The sequence below is a fragment of the Boleophthalmus pectinirostris genome, unplaced genomic scaffold, assembly GCF_026225935.1.
Source record: "Boleophthalmus pectinirostris isolate CB_2022bp ecotype Guang Dong unplaced genomic scaffold, ASM2622593v1 HiC_scaffold_12, whole genome shotgun sequence".
Lineage (NCBI taxonomy): Eukaryota > Metazoa > Chordata > Actinopteri > Gobiiformes > Gobiidae > Boleophthalmus > Boleophthalmus pectinirostris.
This window is the reverse complement of record NW_026571018.1, coordinates 2,138,285-2,157,562: the sequence shown is the minus strand read 5'-3', so window position 1 is coordinate 2,157,562 and position 19,278 is coordinate 2,138,285. Positions and strand designations below refer to the sequence as shown.

The window sequence follows — 19,278 nt, the reverse complement described above, 5'->3', positions numbered from 1 at the left end:
GCTCCAATCAAATGAGGCTTGCGACGCTCAGGGTTACAGGAGGACCCGGTCAAGCAGAAGTAAACAACAAGGCCAAAAATTCAAGTTAATGCATCTGATATAAAAATGTATTGAACAGATACATATGTACTCTAGTTTATGAAACTGTTGACCTTTTTCTGTACCATTTTTGGTTGTAAAGTTCCATATGTTTTAAACAGACCATGTATGAAACATGGAACAAAAATTATTTCCCAAATTTCAAAGACCTGCAAATCATGTCAATAAATGGATGTATTTCATCATATCTTGTGTTATTCCATCTTTGAACTGTTGATGAAGGGACAGGATTTAAAAAAATATATATATATTTAAAATGATAAAAATTTGCTTGGAAGGACTGACATATTTTATAGAAATAGTTTCCTTTCATTTTGAAGTAATATTAAAGTATTCAGAAGAAAAAAGCTGAAAATGTAAAATCCTGCACCTTCTACTTCCTTGCACAATTTTCCCTCCGTTACCATGACCTTTCTTAATAAAAAATCTCATGACTCAAAAAGTAAGAGGTTTTTCAACCTAATCTTGTACCATATGGTAGAAAACTATATGAAGCAAATATTCAAACCAGTTTGTTAAGGATATGGAAGTGAGAACCAAGAGTTATCACTGTTTGGATTTATTGCCCAAAAAGTGCTGCATATTTCATTCCCTCCGTTACCGACATGAGTTTTTAATTTTTTTTGTCAACAACTTGAAAGAATATCACAGGTTTAACTTGACCCTGTTGGAGTGTAACTCTTTCCTACATTCTGATACTTTACTTATTTCAATAGTCCCTCTAGTTTCTGAATAAGACACATTTGAATGTCAAAAATCTGCCCCTGTTTCCCTCAGTTAACATTTGACCAGACCCAGGAGTGAATTTGGAGCCAGTCTCCATATTATAAAAAGAATATTTTTGACAAACAAAATAGCAAAAAATTATATATAAATGGACATTTTTAAGACCAAAACAATGAGGCTCATAGCAGCAGTTACAGAGAGAGGAGCCACAATATTCCAGTGTAAGTCAATGGGAGAATGTGAACTTCGATTATGACTATGATATTCAAATCCCTCGGTACAATATTATCACGATATGCATCTCACGGTACGATATTTACAGCGATCGATATTCTGAAGAGGCTGATATAATTGTAGATGAACACTTTTTTGATTTTAAAACACCTTGACAAGATTTTAGTGTGAATTATTTCCATCATAACAGGAATTCAAGTAAAAAATATATTTCTTCATGTTGTCTGCGCTGAAATTAATCATGGGAGATGTAGTTCCCAATGTTTATAAGCCGTTGCTTCTATAAAACCATGTATTTAAGCAAAGGAACTTGTGATTCGATATATTGTGACAGCCCATGATAATAATGTGAGACTTTTGACAATACAATATCACAATATTTCGTTTATTGTTACACCCCTAATAAACTGACAAAGCTGTGATATAAAAAAAAGTGACACGCTGCACCTTTAAAGAAAAAATACATTGAAAAAGAAGGTGTGAAGGTGTGTCCAAGCCTTTGAGGGTTGCGTATGTTATGTAAGACTTTCTTTGTGTTTGTAGTGGTTTTGTGTCAGTGCAGGAGAAGCTGTAAGTGTCATGGAGGATTATAAATGACAGCTAAATAAACCCTTAGGACACGACTAAGTGACACGGGCTTCACTCGTACATGCAGCCTGTGCTAATGGAGACTGTCACTGCCTACAGAGACATCACACACGACACAGGCTGTAGGAAGACAAAGACGAGACAAAAACGATTTTGTAAATTGTGTCATTCACACATGTTTGAGTAATAATTTATCATAAAAATTATAGTTCTGCATCAACTAAACGCACACTGCTGCCGTCGACTTGTCGCCATCGTTTTTAAATTTATGGATCTGCATCGAACTAATTCACTGCCAACTAATTCACCACCACAACGCTAGGAGGGGAGGATTTAAAACTGGCACTTGTGTTTACAAAATGAAGCGGGAAAGCGGAGTACGGAAAATGTATGTGGAGTGGTGAGGACCAATCGCAGCACTTGTTGTTTGCATCGGTTTGAAGCGTACAGTAGTTAGAACATTTCGGAGGTGCATGTCTGTCGATGCAGGTGCTCTGAGGAGGGGGTTCATGGTGCCACGGACCGGTTTTATATCAGACAATATTTCGCGGAGGGGGGAGGGGGGGGTGTAAAGTCCTGGCTAAATCCTGTTTTAGTCCTGTTTTTAGACCTGTTTTTAGACCCTGTTTTAGTTCTGTTTTTAGACCCTGTTTTAGTCCTGTTTGTAGACCCTGTTTTTAGACCTGTTTTAGCCCTGTTTTTAGACCCTGTTTTAGTCCTGGTTTAGTCCTGTTTTTAGACCCTGTTTTAGACCTGTTTTAGATCTGGTTAAGACCTGGTTCAGTGGCACAGCCCACATGACGGACGGGACTGGAGACGGTTGGACAGTCCAAGTGGCAGATGGGAGGGGGGTTCGTGCTTTCGCGGCTCAGTACCAAATGACCCAAACCTGGTACCAGTCCCTGACCCGGGGGCGGGGGACCTCCGGCTTAGTCGACTTCTTTATACAGTCTGTGTCATATATACACAAGAAAGACCTCAAATATATGAAGCAAGATAAAGAATTTAAAAAAAGTTAAACAACTGTACTAAATATTTTGTATATTTTACAGTCCCTGACAAAAGTCTTGTTGCTTATCCATTCTGTAGAAACAAAAGCTTATAACTTGACTTTAAATTAATCGATTGGTTTTAGAAATGTCTCATATGAAAGCTAAAACCCTCCCAAATTATGCTCAATATACTAAAAAAAAAATTGCTTCACTGAAAAAAGATTGATCATTTAATGAACACAGAAAGGTCATATGATGCACCCAATCCTAGATTACAGCCTCACCTGTGATCAGTTACTGATCAATCAATTAGTGGGTGTGTATAAAAAGAACCCCAGCACACCAGACCTTCACATCAACTGCAACTTGACCTCTGACAACATGCCTAAGATCCACCCTGAGACCAAAGCCTTAATTATCAAGAGGCTGAAGACCAGATCCACTGCTGAGGTGGTGACACCTTCAATGTGTCTCAGCTTCAAGTACAAAGAATAAGAAAAAGATCTGAAATGACTGGAGATGTGTTTGACAAGCCCAGGTCCAGCAGACCCCGCAAGACAACTGCTCGGGAGGACCGTTTGTTGATTGGAAAATCCAAGGCCCCTTTTCCACTGCAGCAGACTCCACCAGGTCTGGTCACCTCAAGTCCCTGTGTCAACCACAACAGTTTGTAGAATTCTGTCTCGAAATGGCCTCCATGGTCGAATCAGTGCACAGAAACCAGCACTAAACAAAAGGCAATTAGGGTCAAAGGGGTCACATTTTGCAGCAGGATGGTGCTCCATCACATACTTCTATCTCTACATCAAAGTTTCTCAAGGCGAAGAAGATCAAGGTGCTCCAGGACTGGCCAGTCCAGTCACCAGACGTGAACATCATTGAGCATGTCTGGGGTAGAATGAAAGAGGAAGCATGGAAGGCAAAACCAAAGAATCTTGATAAACTCTGGGAGGCATGTAAGACGCTTTCTTTGCTATTCCTGATGACTTCATCAACAAATTGTATGAATCATTGTGGAACCGCATGGATGTGTCCTTCAAGCTCATGGAGTCATACAAGATATTAAATCTGGATCTCACAGCACCACTACTTCATTCACTGACGTTATGCAACATATTTTTGTATTTGAAGTAAATTATTTGTTCAATTTTCTGTAGGCGACAAGACTTTTGTCTTGGCAAAATCTGACCTTTCTGTGTTCATTAAATGATCAATCTTTTTTCAGTGAAGCAAATTTATTTTAGTATATTGAGCATAATTTGGGAGGGTTTTAGCTTCATATGAGACATTTCTAAAACCAATCGATTAATTTAAAGTCAAGTTATAAGCTTTTGTTTCTACAAAATGGATAAGTGACAAGACTTTTGTCAGGGAATGTACATTCAAATCTTATCCACCCTTTGCTTTTGAACACTTGCTCTTCTCTCAAGGAGCTTCTTGATGAATTCACCTGAAATGGTTTTCACTCCACAGTTGTGCACTGTCAGTAATTTCAGCTCGTCTAATGATGTGATACTTTACAGCTGATGTCATGAACGCTCTGGGGGTGTGATGCGAACTACAGGCTTTACTCTGTCTGATGCTCTGTAAGATTTTAATGCAGCTCTGCTTTAACACGATCTGACCATAAAGAACTGACTTAGTTAGATAAACAAGTTAAACAAGTGCATCTCAAAATAAAATTATAGTCAAAAGCGTTAATTAGCTCCTAAAACTCAAACTCCTAAACAAGACCATGAACGCTCAGACTGAAAATGTTTTATGTAATCCATTTTGTGTTTTTTTTCTGGGGTTTTCAGATCATTTTAAAACTTATCATCAGGTAGTGTATACTAATGTGTGCATCGCTTCACTGTGGTAACTACCGCACATTCTCCTATAGAAATACACGCAGAACACCCCCAGCGCGACGTCACTGCAAAGTATCAGTAATGGTAACTTGAATATAAACACATCCCAGTCAAAGTGGGCGAAGTGTCTTGCTCAGAGGCCCAACAACAGATGTCCGTAACCAAAGTCTGTCGTTTCAGGAGCGGTTACACTGAGTCAATGGTGAGGATGTGACTTTGAACGTGTCGTAACTGCTCCAGGGCGAGGCGGGCGGATTAACCGTAATTAGAGCAAAACAAACGTGACACAGAAATCGCAGAAGTTACTCAGAGAAACTCTAATTGTTAAACATTTACGAGGGAACGCCCACGACGCACTAATCTGTCAGAACTTTCCCTTGCCATCTTTAAAATAGCAATGTGGAACTAAGCCTCATGACTGAAGGCTGAGCTGGATCAACCAACGCGGTTAGATCATTATTAAACATTTGGCATAACTCGTTTTTGCAAAGAGACAGGACAGAACGACACAGACTCCACTCATGAGACACTCTTAAAAAAAGGATTATACTTGTATTAAATGGTGACTCAGAATCGGAAACTGCAAAGCTTAAAGGGCCCAGGTTACACATATTCACGTCATGTATCATGTGTACAGACGGTGGAGGACGCTCTGTGCTCAGGCAAATACTCTTCTGCGTAAGTTTGGTTCTTGTACAAATGATGTAAAGTTGTTATTGTTTAAATCATATTGTTCACCGCTGAACAGAGCTCACCTCTGGACTAATTATAAAAAAGCCAGTTTGCAAAGAGTGCAGGTGGACTACAATGACACTTTATGGAGCTTTTGAGGAGCCACAATGGACGAGTGCGACTGAAATATTCGTTACAGCATGAGTGAACACTCTGCAAGCTGCACTAAGAATTTTAATGTACAGTTTTATCTGCAGACTGAACAAATCCGACAATTAAATAATAATGTCAATCACAAATATGAGATTCAGTGCAATAAGATCTCAGTCCAGTATGTGGAGACACTGGTGTGGTCGTCTTTTGAAAACATGAATGTTTGTTGTTTTGTATTGTCACTGTCCTTGTCTGTTTATTCACGTATTTATTTTTTTATTTTATTTTATCTTTTTTAATGGACCATGAGTCCGGAATAAAGATGATGATGAGATGATGACACTGTTTTCTGATCTATGTTATAATGCTGTTTCATCATCACAAATATAACTAGAGTTGTGTTTTGTTTAACACAGACTCTGCTGATTTAGGCTGAGTTCTTCTCTAAGACACATTGTGATGTCATGTGGTAATACAGTAAGTGCTCTTCTTCAACTTTCATTATAATACCGTATTTTTCGGACTATAAGGTGCACCGGATTATAAGGAGCAATATCAATAATGTTGAATTCTCTCGTCTATTTTCATACATAAGTCTCACTAAGTCTCATTAAGCGAGACAAACAGACGACACTTGAGACTGATCCTTTAGTCCAGACGTCCACGATCCATTGACAAATCGTGGCGTAATTTGCCCAGAGTTGCCTCCCTGTCTTGGTGAATGTGTTTTATAAATGTGAATGTGAGTGGATCATTCATCAGATTAGTTTTTTTAAATTTCCTACGAGGACAACTCAAATATAGATTGAGTAATAAAGTGTAATAAAGTTTTACAGAAACAAAACTTAAAACCACATGACTCATTTGCATAAACTATAAAGTGCTGAAAAAAAAAAAAAAAAAAAAAAAAATGCAGCTCGCTCCTTGTGCGCTGATGTGGTCAGCTTCTGTCAGACTAAAGGACCATAAATTGGGCTTTACTCTGCGAGGCTCCTGACTACGGTCGTCATAAAGCTCCAACAATCCATCAAGCTGTGCGGCTTTTTTACCAAAGTCGTATTAAAACATTGACAGATTTTTCAGTGCCGTGTACCACATAAAATTGGTTTGAGGTCAGTAAACACAACCAGAATTAATACATAAAGTGCACCGGATTATAAGGTGCAAAAAAATTTAAGGATTTTAAATGCAGCTTATAGTCCGAAAAATGCAGTAACTTATCTGATTTCACCTCTAGAATTCCCAATCTCTACTGAACTAAAGGAAGAAAAAAAAAAAAAAGCAGCTGTTAACTTGAAAACTACAGCGTCATGACATCACAAGGTGGAACAAAGCATTTTGAGTTTTGGAGATGCTGACAGTCTAATAATAAAGAGGTACTCAAACATGTGTGAAGGAAAAAAAAACACAACTCCAGGTCTGTTTATGAGGACATAACAACATTATAACAAGACTTAAAGCTTACAAAAGTCAATTTTGTGTAATGTAAGACCTTTAAAGTTGCCCTGTGTAACTTTTCTGGTGGAGGAAAGGGTCCACCACCTGCTTGTCTTCATGTAGCTGCACAATGTTGCATAGAATGTCATTAAACATATCTTAATTTCCACAGATCTGATCTATAATGCCTTATATAATGCCTGTTTAATGCCTTATTGTGGTACTTTTTGTGTTGCTGTCACATTAATAATTTTTAAAATACTCCCAGAACTTCAAAATATTCAAAACCTTTTACAACGGTGCCAACTTTTAAGCGTCTTCCATTCCACGCGGGCCGTAAACTCTAAACTCACAGATCAAACCCGAGCCGCCATATTTTTACTCCAAAGCCTGACGGTGCAGGTTCAGGAGCCGCAAAGCCTTCTGGGAAACGCGGTCACGCCCACGTTCAGCCCGAAGGTTTGCAGACAATGTGACAGCCATAAACCCGGCGCTCCGAGGAACGCCTCTGGTCAAAACACACACATTTTTCACGTCCCTAACAACAACTTGTGTACGTGGGTGTGTCAACTGTCTTCGGGTTTTTATTTTGACACCGCGGAGCCTTTGTGCTGTCAAAACATTCAGGTACAGTTTAGTAAAAGGAAGTGTTTCAACAGTAGCAAAAAGCATTCTTAAGTTTCAGTTATGACAAATGTGAACAATGAAAATGCGATTGGGACAAATTAAAAGTCAAAGTGAAATATTACACAAATGCTTCACTGTGATTTTAAACTCCACACACCTTTAATAGAATCATCTGGATCATTTCAGCTCTGGAATCTCCACTGAACTAAAGGTTAAAAAAAAGGAGCTGTTGACTTGAAAACTACAGCTTCATGACATCACAAGGTGGAATAGAGCATTTTGAGCCTCGCAGATGTAGACAGACGAATAATAAAGAGTTAATAAAAAACACAAGTCCAGGTCTGTTTTTGAGGAGGGAATAAATAGGGATGTAACAAAAAACGAAATATTGTGATATCGTATTGTCAAAAGTTTCACAATATTATTGTGAGCCAGTGCAGTATATTGAATAGTGAAGTCTCTTAAATTATAGTGAAGCAATATAGGGAACTAAAATAATCTGCATATCATTTGTTTTTCAAGTTAAAAAAACAAAAAAAACTATTTTCTTCATTATTTGTCGCCAAAACCAAAATGAAAACACAGATAACAACAGTTTCCCATTTACATGATTTAAACTGTGATGCAGAACTGAACCAGGACTGAAACAGGACTAAAACAGGACTAAACCTGGACCAAACCGTTTTCAGTCCTGGTCTGGTCCCAATCTCAGTCCTGGTCTGGTCCTGGTTTAATCCCAGTTTAAGTCACGTAAACAACCAATTTCCATTTACATGACTTAAACTGCAACGCCGAACTGAACCAGGACAGAACTAGGTGCAGGACCAGACCGGAGCCAGACCGGCACTGAGACCGGGACCAGACCAGAACAGAGAGAAGGACTGAGACCGGGAACAGGATCAGGACTGAGACAAGGACTGAGGCTGGGATCAGTCCAGGACCAGATCATGATTGAGACCGGGACTGAGACTGAGACCGGGACTGAGACCGGGACTGAGACCGGGACTGAGACCGGGACCAGAACGGGACCAGAACGGGACTAACACCAGGACTAAGACCAGGACTGAGGCTGGGACCAGAACTGAGACACGAACTGAGACCGGGACTGAGAGACCGGGGCTCGGACCGGGGCTCGGACCGGGAGTGAGATTGGGACTGAGACTGAGACCCGACCAAGACCAGGACTGAGGCTGGGACCAAACCAGGACTGAAAACGGTTTAGTCCTATTTTAGTCCTGGTCTGTTATCCATTTTTTTTCCATTTTTCATTTAAACACAAAATTGAAAACTGGAAATCATTATCTGTTTTTTCATTTTGGTTTTGGAGACAAATAATGAAGAAAACAGTTGTTTTTTCGTTTTCTTATTTTTGGTTTTATTTTGAAAAACAAATGAATGACATGGCTTTAAACAGACCATTAGCCTTTTCACCGTTTCAGAACCAATAACAAAGAAATATCTTGGATTGCGACAGAACCAAAGTCTTGTCAGGGCATTTTAAAAGGAAAAGTTACATATTCACAGTTTGTTCGCCTCCACAAACTATCACAATAAATGTTACATCCGTAGTAACAACATTATATAACATGATTTAAAGCTCCCAGGGGTCAGTTTTACGTAACACAGGAACATTCGTTTTGTTTCCTAATTTGAATAACAATGAGAGTCACAGAAATATGTCTGCAATTCACTATCTTAATTCTCCTTTTGTCAATTGGATACAAACATGCAGTGAGAATTAGAGTCTAAATGTGCTGCAGAATTGTCAGATCAAGTTGTAACAATGCCTCGAAATGAGTAGCGTATTTAGTGCAATCTCTATTTTAGTCACGGAGGGAGTGGCCGTATTGACTTAAGCCCGTGAGAAGTTCCATGATTTGGACAGGAACTGAAAGACAAAAGGTGAAATCATCATATTTTCACAAGGAGGTCAACAAACAGGTCACACAAGTTTGATACAGCGGAGATTAAATGTGCACTCTGTAACCTTTTATTATTTTAATTTATGATGATTATTTATGTTCTGATTTGTTTGTGTTGTGATTTTAATGTATTTCTTATTTTGTAAAGCACTTGGAATTACTTTGTGTACCAATCGTGCTGTACAAATAAACTTGACTTGCCTTTCACGCCTTTCTGTTAGAGCAGGGGTGTCAAACTCATATTGGTCCGGGGGCCGTATCCAACCTACTTTGATCCCAAAGGGGCCGGATCAAAAAACTCACGGCATATAAACCCAAAAAATAAATTCAAATATTTGTGCAGAGAAACACAAATCTATTACAGAAAACTTTTTTAATTGATGAACTCTTTCTTTTGCAAAATATTCTAATATTATGAACAACCTGAAACTTTAAGAAAAATGCAATTTCAACACAAAGTTTTAACATGAACTTGTATGTAAACAGGAATAAGTCAATTTTTCTTGGAAAATCCTGCACTCGGCTCCACTTTTCTCATGTTGGACATTTTTCTGATGAGGGTGTCACGGTCAACAGTCAAAACGATCGTCCTTTAAGAGCGTTTGGAAAGAGACAAGTCTTCATTTGTGCTGCTCTGGTGGGAGGGGCCACGTACAGAGACGCTGCTGTGATAAACACCGCAGAAAATTAACAAGATTTTAATAGAAAATATAATAAAAATATTTTAGTAGAAATCAGCCGAGGGCCAGATTAAAGGTCTTGGAGGGCCGGATCTGGCCCCCGGGCCGCATGTTTGACACCTGTGTGTTAGAGGGTCCGCTACCTGCTTGATTCTATGTCAATGTTAATGTTTGACAAGGACAGTTTACAGGTCAGATCTGTGGAAAAGTGGACCCATTCACAGTAATAATGCATGTTATGATTATTATTATGGTTATTATTATATTATTAATATTATGGTTATTATGCATGATGATGATGATTATTATGATGATTATGATTATTATTATGAATAACAATAATAATAATAATAATAATAATAATATATCTTTATCATCATCACCACCACCACTACTACTGTAGTTTGGAGAAAGAACCAACAGTTTTTGTTTTTTTTTTAAATAATAAATACAAAATCTGTTTAATGACATATTATGGAACATTGCAAGCAAAGCAATGCTATTACCAGCACCAGAGGTGAGACCAAGTTGTTGTTTTGCAAGTCTCAAGTCTTTGACCTCAAGTCCCAAGTCAAATACAGACAAGTCCAAGTCACTGGCCCATAAGTCTAAGTCAAGTCCAAGTTGCTTGCTTTGAGCTTCAAGTCATTTGAACTTTAAACCAAAGTACCAAATATAGTTTAAAATTCATATAAATTGCAGAAATCTAAACTAAAATTGTTGTTAAAAATAAATGCTAAAAACAGTGACTCAAGTCTGACTCGAGTCCAAGTCACAACTTGAAAGTCCCCACCTCTGACCAGCACCTTTAAATGGTGCAATGGAAATTTTGAATTTTTGTAATTATTATTTTTTGCTTAAAACATCTTAAAACAACCAAAAAACAAACAAACAAACAAAAAAAGTTCATTTTAAACGTTTTGCAGTGTCCAAAGATCCTCACTTACCTTAAGCATTCCAAGCATCCAACGCCATGAGTTTATGAGCTTTTTCACAACTGTAAGAGGCCAGAGCAGAGTTTACTGCCGTCACGGCAATACTAACAACAGCTAGGATGCTAAGCGCGCACTTTCTGAATCTCTCTTACAATACGACACTTAAAAGGTGCATTGTGTAACTTTTCTTGTGGACAGTCCATCACCTGTTCCACAGTGTGACATTAAACAGCTCTACTTTACATTTATTCAATTACAGGTGGTTTTAAAGCACAAAAATACCTAGAAAAAACATGTACTCTGACTGCCTCTCCACAGATCTGAGCTGTACCTTGATCTGGTTTGGTCTCCATGAATACATTTTAATGCCATACTGTGAAATTTTCCAGACAAAGCAATAACATCTACATGGAAATCTACATGGTTCTGATGATTCTCCAATATTACTTAATGTTTTCGAATAAAACCTGTTGTAAATCTAAATTATAGTTTTACACAAATCAAGAAGCAGTTTGCGAAAAGTTGAAAAATATGTAGAAAATTCCAGACAGTAGAGAGTTCCATTTTAGTCACACTGGGGTGAATTCGATGCACGTTTGTCACAATTGGCTCTAATCATGTTTACCGGAAGATGTTTGGAAACATGCAGACAACTTCCAGTGTAGTTGCCAAAGCTTTTCATGGGGGACGTGACTCTGATCGCATTTTCAGTGTCACTTACAGGAAGCTGGGTGGAACTATACTAACAAACATAAAAGAACACTACAATGACATGTTTTCGGACTATAAGTGTCACTTTTTTTCATGGTTTGGGTGTTTCCTGTGACTTAAATATTAAAATTTTCACACTGACACCCTTGAGGGGGCGCTCTAGTCTTGTGTGTGAGTATCTGCTGCTCCTGTTCCTCCTGCACCACTGTCACTTGGCTCTACTGCACATGTCTCCTGCAGAAAGAGCCTCTGTCCTGTCTGTATCATGTCAGTCGATTGCGCCATTACTTCTGCACCACTGAACAATTTAACATCTAAACAAACTTATAAAGACACTGAGAAGACTGAACACAAATAGCCAGGTTGGTGCCACCTAGTGCCTCCACTCAATTTAATTTCTCTCCAGTGACTAGATCAAGAATCAGAATACACTAGACAGTGTGCAAGAACCCCGGAAGTGCAAGTCCATTCACCAGACAATCAGCGAAGAGACAGACATTCTGTGTTGGCAATGATTCCTGAGATCGAGGATTTAAAGCCGGAACAAAGAGAATGTTTGGTGAATTTTATGAAGAGGAAAGACGCTACTGTCCTTCTTCCTACGGGATTTGGGCTAGAACACAAATGGCCCCAAAAAGAAAATCATATTCTGCAGATTACAAACTGCAGCTGAACACAATAATTGAGCAGCAGAAAGAAAGTTTGGAGTGAGAGAGAAACTTGTGACACCGGGAGTGAGCACCATGAAACTTTCCTGAAGTCACTGGATGGATGGACAAAGTCTGGACTTCACTGACACTGAAACCATCCTGTCAGAATTCAGAAAGACCCGAATAATTCTAACTGGAACTGATGCTGAGTCTGACGACAGCGACACAGAAGAGGAAGCGGCGCGACGTTTACCTCCGGAGGTCGAGGCCGAGTTGTTCAGAAGTGACACTGAGGATGAAGAATTGAATGGATTTAGTGATTTGGAGTGAGATGGAGAGTTTGGTAAACTTGTTCTATTGAAAAATACGGTAATTAAGTTACACAAATTATAATACACAAAATAACAGGAAATCTAGATGAAGAAAACTAGCCAATTTTCTCAGATTTTCCAGATTTATTACCGCTAACACGAGCCCAAAGGAAGGTTTCCAAATGTCTTCTGGTTTTGTGACGTAAGCGTGAATAGAGCACACAGTGTATTTCCGGATACTTTAACAATTATTACAAAAAATAAAGATGTTATATTGTATTTTTATTCATCCAATAATGATGTCTGTGTACTTTAAAGGAGTTCTGACCAAATGTACGACACGATTGCTTGATAAAAGTTATGCAATTTCCAGCCGGTAAGTCACCTTAAAAATAATCAAACTGGGCAACTGTTTACATTTTTAATTGAGTAAAAGCTTAAATATAATGAACTTAAAGTGCCTATGACAGGTTGAAGTACTCATTAAAACACAGTTAAGTAATCGTACTATTAAATTATGGGTGTGTACAAAGTCGAATGGTAGACATTTTTTACGTCGTCATAAACTTTCGCCTTTCTTGCGCAACTGTCGTTTCTGGTTTGGCGTTGGGAAGCTTCGAATTAATTAAAGACACAAGTCAGTCACTTTCCATTGCGCTGAATCACGACACATAGAACCCAGTGAGCTCAGAAAATGAAGCGAGACTGGAGCGACAGGTGCGGGCCGAAGTCGAGAACCATGGGAATTCTGCGTGATTTATTACAGCCGTCAAGTTGAATATAAATGAGCGTTAACGTTGAGAAAAAAAAAGGTTCAAAGTCTCCATTTGCCACCTCGCAGTGTGGATAGAAGTGTAGTAAGTATGGCTGAACGAGCACTAAGAAATTTTGACTTTTCGGGGCATGTTTACAGGTCTTTTTAAAAATATAATAAGAGGATAAATCGTTTTTTGCTGAAGAAATTATGTTAAGTTAAAAGGCCCAAATTATTTTCTAATGTTGTTTCCTCATCACAAACAGAGCTGGAGTTGTGTTTCGTTTCATTCACACACGTTTAACTCACAAACCTGCAGATTTAGGCCGAGTTCTTTTCTCAAAAAAAAACATTCTGTTCCACATTGTGATGTCATGTGGTAATACAGGAAGTGCTCCATTGTGTTTGTAAATTCCACACACCTGCACTAGAATCCAGAGGTGGGACTAAGTTGTCGTTTTGCCAGTCTCAAGTCTTTGACCTCAGGTCTGAGTCAAGTCCCAAGTCAAAGACATGTAAGTCCAAGTCTTTAAACCAAAGTACCAAATATAGCTTTTAATTTTTGCAATTTATATGATTTTGAAACTAAACTGTACTTAAAAAGTCATGGTATATTTATATATGAGTATAGAACAGTGTGTAGAAATGCAGTTTTTTTCCTTTTTAAAAGTCTTGACAAGATCGTCATGTCATTACGTCAGAACAGAAAGTTATTTTGTCATGTAGTTCTATGTAGTTACCTCTGTTTTACTGTATTGTACTGTATATTACTGTAGTACTTTTGAGTATCACAGTACTTCAGTCCCATTCAAAGTACCAAACAGAAGTGGGAGGGACATGTTCCAGTTTGTTTCAGTAAAATTAATCACCACATTTATCAACTGTAAAGAGAAAAGTATTTTCTAAAAGATATTTTTTTTTTTAAGGAGAAGCATCAAGTCTTCTCAAGTCACAGGCCTCAAGTCCGAGTCAAATCCCAAGTCAGTGACCTTCAAGTCCAAGTGGAGTCCCAAGTCTTTGTCCATTTTATCAAGTCAAGTCTCAAGTCCTAAGAATAGTGACTCAAGTCTGACTCGAGTCCAAGTCACAACTTGCAAGTCCACACCTCTGCTAAAATCATTTGGCTGATTTCAGTGCTGGAACTGCCAAATCTCCTCTCAATAAAAAGGAAAATGGGAGCTGTTAACATGAAAACTAACAACTTCATGACATCACAAGGTGCAACTGAGCATTTTGAGCTTTGGAGGTATAGATGGCCAAACGATAAAGAGTTACTCAAACGTGTGAATGAAACAAAAACAACTCCAGGTCTGTTTTTGAAGCGGCAACAACATTATAACCTGGATTAACGCTCACAGGAGTCAGTTTTGCGCAATACAAGACCATTTGCTTTGTTTTCTAATTTGAATAACAATGAGTGTCACAAAAATATGTCTACAATTCAGCATCTTAATTCTCTTTTTGTCATTTGGATACATAAATATAGTTATCACAAAGTGGAACAGAACATTTTGACATGTGTGAATGAAATAAAACACAACTCTAGGTCTGTTTTTGAGGCGGAAACAACATTAAAACACGACTAAAATCTCACAAGAGTATGAACTTTAAACTAATCCAGGTCTCCCACCCCTTTTCAAAACATGTTTGTAGAAGTCCTTTTAAATATAAGAGGATAATTTGTTGTTTGCGGAGGAAATTAAGTTAAATTAACCATTGCAGTCTTTGGTAATTGTGTCCATTGTGATATTTTGCTTCTTGCAACCCTAATAGGACAGATAATAGAGAGTCTAACCTCAGATGAGCCTCAGACTGTGACGCTACTTTTGACAGACGCGTTTGGCAAAGTTTTGTGTGTAATCCGACGCGGCTGGACTCGGTTTCAAAGCTCTAGTCAAATGAATCACGATGCCAACCTGTTGGGACAAGCTGCGCTCTCATCAGTTGGAGGGCGAGCTGGGAGAGATGACTTTGCTCTAATGCGAGTTTGATGTGAATGATGACGGGGCTTTCTCTGTCGCCGGTTCAAAACTCTGGAATAAACCGCCCCTCGATGTGCTCAAACCATCACAGATTTTAACCTTTTAAAACCAGGCTCAAAATGCGTCTATAGATCTATTTCAGAGTTTTGGACATAGGACTTCATTTCTTAGTTATCCAGAGTGTTGGAGATGTGTGGAGACACTTTTTTAAAAAAATTATTAGGTTCTTTTTTTAGACCAAGAGTTAGTGTTCATCCCTGACAGTTTCGACGGCTCACTAGCGCTCTTCCTCAGAGTGGTCACGTGATGTTGCTGTGACGTGTCCGGTCATTCTTTCGTTCAACAGAGCGAGGCGTGCTCCTTTTACTTTTTTTTCTCCGCATTCTGGGTTGGGATGGGATTCTTGAGGTCCAGGCTGAATGGTATCATTTCCTCGTACTGGCAACGTAGGCTGAATCTGAGATGGTTGCCCTTTTTTATTCCAGTTGTTCTCATTTTCGGAATTCCTTGACACATTGTTGTCCATGACTTGAGCGTAATAGTCCAATGAGATTCATTTGGTCTTCCAATATTTTATTTTATTAGGTTCTTTTTTTCAGAGCAAGAGTTTGTTTTCATACCTGACAGTTTCGACTGCTCACACACAGCGCCAAAATCTGTATAAATCAGCTGACCAGACACATCACAGCAACATCACCTGACTCTGAGGAAGAGTGCTAGTGAGCAGTCAAAACTGTCAGGTATGAAAACAAACTCTTGGTCTGAAAAAAGAATCTAATAACATAAATTATCGGAAGACCAAATGAATCTCATTGGACTACTTTTTAAAATATTCCATCCAGTCCTTGTATTTGCAGAGGTCACTGGTGCTAGACTAGTGCATGTCAATGGTCATAGTTCTCCTGCCACTAAAAACAGTCTTATTCACATGGACAGTCTGGTGTAATAATAGATTTTCTTCGGGTGTTTTGTGGAGTGGGTGTCTGTGTTGATAGAATAATTTTAGAAGTAAAACCAACATTGCATTTGAAGGATTTAAGTCTGAGCAGCGGCAGTGAGTTGTACTTCCTGATAGAAAGCTTGGCAGCGGCGGAGTGATATCTGAGAAAATAGTCCCTCAACGTGCGACGATTCATGCGATGCGTAAATAACTGTTATTTGTTGTTTATTTGTCATTATTTGTCTCTAAAACCAGAATGAAAAAACTGTTAACGATTCGTTGTTTTTTTTTTTTTTTCAGTTTTTGATTTGATGTTTAACCCATTGATGCCGGATGCTGCGCAGAGCAGCACTGAGTCCCCTGTCCGGATTGTCTGGCGATCAGCGTAACTGGTAAAGGTGGGGCCACACCTGGAAGCATGGGGGGCGTGTCCTCCTCTCACTTCCATTCACTCCCATAGGAGAGACGCAAAACTGCCAGAGCTGTACTGTCGCATTAAAACTTCTTTATCGTGGCGTATTATTTCTCCATTGAAAAATAATCCAAATGTATCCCCAACATGTTCCCATCAAGACCTGGTTTGAAGTAACAAACGTAACTGCAATGCCAGACTGAACCAGGACTGAACCGGGACTGAACCAGGACTGAACCGGGACTGAACCAGGACTGAACCAGGACTGAACCAGGACTGAACCAGGACTGAACCGGGACTGAACCGGGACTGAACCAGGACTGAACCGGGACTGAACCGGGACTGAACCAGAACCGGGAGGACTGAACCGGGATTAAAACAAGATTGAACCAGTACTGAGTGTCGGGACGGGCCCGGAGGTGCTGTCCTTTTTGCCCAGTTTAGTTACTTTAAATGTTTATCATAAGAAAATGAGCAAGAAATAGGTATTTTTAGTCACTTATGCAACTCTGTGCATGTCAAATCTTATATATATATAAAACAACAAAAATACACCAAGTCTGTAAGAAAATGTTCACATGATACAAACTGAACCAAAAAAATAATGTCCCAGCATTAATATAAAAACAATGAGTCAATATAGTAATTATCATGCAAGGCCTATGGATGGGTCTTATGAAAATTAGTCAATTAGTAGTAGCAGTAATTGGCTGTGTACAAAATTGTTGTTGTTATTTACCTCTTCCTCCTCCTCTTCCTCCATGCTGGGGACCGGGCTCTTGATGGGACTCGATGACTGACTGAAGACTGAGGACTTCCCACTGATGCTCTGCGAAACGATAAAACAGATTACATGAGTCCAAAACAGACATAAAAACTTATTAAGAGACATTATAATATATTTCAGTCTTCAACATCTAAGGCAGTGATCCTCAACCTTTTTTGCACCATGGACAGACAATTATTTTCACGTACCGTCCTTTAAGGTGTGGCAGATAAATACAACAAAATAAAATCAATCAATCAAACAAACTTTATTTGTCTAGCACTTTTCATACATGTAGCACAAAGAGCTTCACATGCAACAGAAAAATGACAATAATTAAAAACAACAGCAGCCCCACCCCAGTGTTTCATCCACATATACAACAATTTAAACAGAACAAAATGACACGACCAACACAAAAACTGTGGTATTTTGTAAATATAATAATAAACATTTCCAAAGTCATCTGGTTTTTACTCATTTTGCAGCTTGTGGGTTTAATATTGTCGTCAATGTATCACATGACCAAGACAAACATCTGGACGTGCGCCAAGACTGAGTCAAAAGGGACTCATAGATCTGGATGTAACGAGAGAATTTGGTCATTTTTCTAAAATAAAACATTGTTCAGACTCAGATAATGAACAAAATGGAAATAATGTGAGTTATTTATTCTTTCTGTGCGGCCTGGTACCAAACAACTCATGGACTGGCACCAGTCCCCGGCTCGGGGGTTGGGAACTGCTGATCTAAGGTATTTCAATAGACTGGTAATAGAAATGTGAATTAATTTGATTCTAACAGAAATTGAAACAAAAACTTTTAGATACATTAGAAGTTTTATTCAGATTAACTAACTTAATTGAATCTGCCAATCATTGTTTCCTAACATTTTTTATTTCTTAGTTTTGCTTTGTTTTTTTGCACAAATAGTAGTTTTTGTATGAACGCCTCCTGCAGATTTAGTCTTATAAATGCGGTTTGAGTCAAATACAGAGATATATACAGTAATAGTTTTGAGTTTTAGTCGACTAATCAATCTGTGGTTTAGTGTTTATATAAAAAGCTGGGAGAACTAAGAATGCACAGATACAATACTGGTAGAAATGGGACGAGACACAATTTTGACAAAAAGATACTAGGTACGAGATTAGGTCAACGAGATCTAAACAAAATGAGATTATCATGTAATCTATAATAAAAAAAAAAAAAAAAAGTTTGATCCCATTTGCAGTTTTGGTCTAACATTTTTGTATTTCACCTTTTTTTTTGGAATTGTAGACGTTCTTTTGTATGGAAGCCCTGAGCGGCAACAGTACATGACATGGCAACAGTACAAAAAATAATACAATCTTATGAAAAAAAAAAAAAAAAAAAAGTTTTTTTTTTTTAGCTGTTGCTGCAAAGAAAAAAAAAGACAATTGTTGGTGGAAAAAAAACTTTGGAGGCATATCATTTGGGCTATTTTCAGTTTGTTTTTTCTCCTCACTTGCTGCTCAAGGCTTCCATATTATTGAAACCACAGCATAATAATATCATAAGAGGTTTAACTCTCCAGCACTTAAGTCTTTTTTGTCCAATCTAAATGCAGAATAAACAGAAAAAAAAAAAAAATCTCACGAGATCATTTTTCTTATGTGTGCACAATCTTGTAGACATTTTATCTTGCGGAACGAGATCTTGTCCCATCCCTAGTTACTGGTATTAGATATCATATATGGATAAGTTATCAGCTTCCAAATATCGGATCAGTCGATATCTTAGTTGGACTCTATCAGAAAAGTTACACAGGGCACCTTAACAGCTACAGAACACATTTGCCTCAGTTAATTGATTT

The 19,278-nt window shown here is 38.3% G+C and overlaps 1 protein-coding gene across 1 annotated transcript in view; it reads right to left on the bottom strand.

Annotated features, from left to right (window-relative positions):
* pof1b (POF1B actin binding protein) overlaps window positions 1-19,278 on the bottom strand; it is an 83,521-nt gene that overhangs the window by 50,467 nt on the left and 13,776 nt on the right. Inside the window, exon 2 of the mRNA XM_020941104.2 lies at window positions 17,415-17,504. Within this exon, the coding sequence (XP_020796763.2) occupies window positions 17,415-17,504 (90 nt within the window). The remainder of the gene's footprint in view (window positions 1-17,414; window positions 17,505-19,278) is intronic.